A 3014-nucleotide genomic window follows, 5' to 3' on the forward strand; every position below is an offset into this window, starting at 1 on the left:
CCGAAGTTTCAAAAGGACTAGCAAGATGCAGACAGCCCCAGTATAAGCAAAGCCCTGCAGCTGAGCTTGAATTTCTTCCGGCATCCGTACTGAAGGAGAACTGTTCAGTCTCAGCATCCCTATGCTTTTTCACTCTTTGGGTCTTTTGAGACTCTAAACAAGAGGTCAGTTAATTCAAGTTATGGCAGCTTTCATACAAAGACATCTGTCCACCAGGAACTAAACTTCTTTTATATGGGTCACTATAGCTATCAGAAGTTAATGACTATCAATCATTGCTAATCTGAACTGAAATGGAGCCACTGACCTCAAGCTGAAAGAGCCTTTTGTCTCCTACCAATACCATGAGCCATATGGTTCCCTGCCCTTTGCCTCTTATTTTATATTTTAAATAATCATCACTAATTGTACAATTGTTTGAAAATATGGGAGGTTTGTGGCAAGTCATGACCAAGCGGTGTTCTTTTTTCCCTTAGCTCTCACTCAATAGAAGAGAAGGGATCGGTTTAAAATTAAAGGATAAAAAAGCATCTCTCGTAATTAAGTATTAGCCCTGCTATTTGATTATTGGTCCTGCTTCTTAACAGGCTACCAAGTAGACTGTTAATAATTCTGCAGGCTGCAATAATTAACAGCTTCCAAAGTGTCAAAGTCATTCCAGTTCTATATGGGAGTAATAAGAAAATTATATAGGCGAGACACCAATGGAATGTTTTCTATTGGGATAAATGAGTATCTGAGGAACCTACTTATCACAAATCTCTTTTTATTCAGTAGCTTTCATTATTTTCTATCAGTTGCATTTTCTCTGGCACATTTTCCCTTTACAACAACTGCTCATATACTGCAAACATTCGATTATGGAGCTTAAGAAAAAACCATTCTTGTCAGACAAATAAACTGCATCACCAGCTATCTTTAGCCGCATCTGTTTTCTTTAATGAAACATATTTTCCTGTAGAAACGCTACCTTAAAAATCATGACCACACTAATTATCTATGGCAAGCACATCTTCCTCAACTAACGACAGCTCGAGCACATTATCGTTTGCACCAGACTTCATTCTGAAATTGAAAGACCCATAGAGCTTCGCAGACTCCTTGGAGGACGCAAACCTGCTCCTCCGGTACAGCTCCCCTTTCCACATGGACATCATCAGCAGGCTGGAGAGCACCACTCCCCCCAGGGTTAAGAGACACAGCCCAGCGATAACACAGCGGTCCAAGTGAGCCCCGATCCTAGCACTCTCGTTCTCCAACCTCTCCATCTCCCGGGCAGCCACGGTGTTGGGATCCACAGTCACATCTCTGGGTACCACGTAGGAAATGATCACCAGCAAAATGCCACTCACCAGGAACAAAATGGCACTAATGAACCCGTAGTCCACGGATTTCCCGGCCGCCACCTCCGAGGCAGCGTCGTCCTCCTCAGAGACCAGGGAAGGAGAGTCGTGCACCCACTCAGGTGGCAGCTCCCTGCAGGAACGCTGCTGCAGAGGGGCATCCTGGCAGCGGCCGCCTGTAGGACTGGGGGGACTTCTTGCATGCTCCAGGTTTACATTTTCATCCACGTAGGTGAATGATGTCTCGAGTTCCTGGGCACAGCAGCAGGCTTTCTTCTTCCCTCCGTCCTCTTCCCTGGGCAAGTGCTCGGGTGGGTGGCAGGGCTGGGAGGTGCCTGGGGGTGCAGGGTGCTCCCAGGGAGAGGTGCTCGGGGGGGTCTCAGCCACAGGGCTCCTCTGCAAGGGCTTGCAATGCCTTTCGCAGTGCAGGGCTGCCACGGCAGTGGCTGCTCTGGGGTCCACTTCACCCCCCTCAGGCTGCTGCTGCTGCTCGTAGGGAGGGGATGGCAGGCTCCAGCCGGCGGCGGTGCCCAGGGGCGCCTGCCTGCTCTCCTCGGCCAGGTAGAGAAGCTCCATGCAAGCCATCGACCTCGTCCTGGGCTACTGCATCCTTCAGCAAACGCTGCCCCTGACCCGCTGAAGCGGCTTCACGGCACCAGAGCTGCTGTATCTCAGAAATCTTCTACTCTTTCACCAATGTTTTGTTAGGGACATGGCTTGTGTCAGCTGTTAAATGATTAAACAAATCCTCTCTGACATTCATTTCTTTTCGGTCTGCAAATGAAATAGCAGAGGGGAAAAAAACAACAACAAAACCAAACCCGACAACCTCATGATGATACATTAATAAACCAAAGAGAAGATAACGCAAATGTAATACATCAGCGTTCCTCTCAACTGCTCAAGGGGAGATGGCAAACACGATTGTTTTAACCACGCATTTAAAATGGCAATCCTCTTGCAGATCCAAAATCTGTTAGGGAGTCTAATCAACCTTTGACACCAGTATCCAATTAAGGCAGTAAATCATCTACAGAGCACAGGATAACCAGAATAACTGTGTAAAATATCAGAGAAAAGAGACGTCTGTTCTTTTAGAAGCAAGTAACGCTCCCCCACCCCCTTCCAAATAAAGAATTTTAAACTCAGATTCACAGACTAATTAGAAAGAAACACGCAAATCCCATGTAGCTCAGTAATCCAGGATCTGTATTCTCTGGTGGAAATCTGATAATCCTATGGGAAAAGCAGTGCTTTCCTATAGCAGATCTCCAGTTTGATTAAGAGCTTTCGGAATGAAATTATGCCTCAAAGACTGATGACTCAAAGACGGATATTACTTCTCATCTGCAATTAATTCGTTATTACCCCCGTCTTCTGTGCCCCATCCCCCCTCGAGGCCGAATGCCCGGTGTCATTAGGAAAAGCCTGCAGCCCAATAAATGTGTTGCATCCGTAGAAAACACATGTGCGCCCATAGCATATACGTGATCGATAACAGACGCTGCTCACTCACGCGCTTCCCGGGACCTCAGCGGGAACCGGCCACGCTAGGAAATGCGATCCCCGCCGGCGCGGGGAGTAGCTGGATCCACACGCAACTGTGTGACCCGAGTGATACAGAGGTTACAGGCGCGCAGACACGCACAGACACTCACGCACACCCCGGCA

The 3014-nt window shown here is 47.7% G+C and overlaps 1 protein-coding gene across 1 annotated transcript; it reads right to left on the reverse strand.

Moving 5' to 3' along the window:
* Positions 1 to 749: 749 nt before the first annotated feature.
* On the reverse strand, positions 750 to 1928 carry TMEM74 (transmembrane protein 74). The gene has a single exon (XM_009323108.1). It carries the CDS (start codon positions 1926 to 1928, stop codon positions 990 to 992), a length of 939 nt encoding a protein of 312 aa, XP_009321383.1. The 3' UTR covers positions 750 to 989.
* Between the last annotated feature and the right edge of the window lie 1086 nt (positions 1929 to 3014).

This window comes from Pygoscelis adeliae, unplaced genomic scaffold (assembly GCF_000699105.1).
Source record: "Pygoscelis adeliae isolate BGI_AS28 unplaced genomic scaffold, ASM69910v1 Scaffold174, whole genome shotgun sequence".
In the NCBI taxonomy this organism is placed as follows: Eukaryota; Metazoa; Chordata; class Aves; order Sphenisciformes; family Spheniscidae; genus Pygoscelis; species Pygoscelis adeliae.

Bases quoted from the DNA above. Each gene is read 5' to 3' on its own strand.
- TMEM74 (XM_009323108.1), bottom strand. From the start codon at position 1,928: ATGGCTTGCATGGAGCTTCTCTACCTGGCCGAGGAGAGCAGGCAGGCG.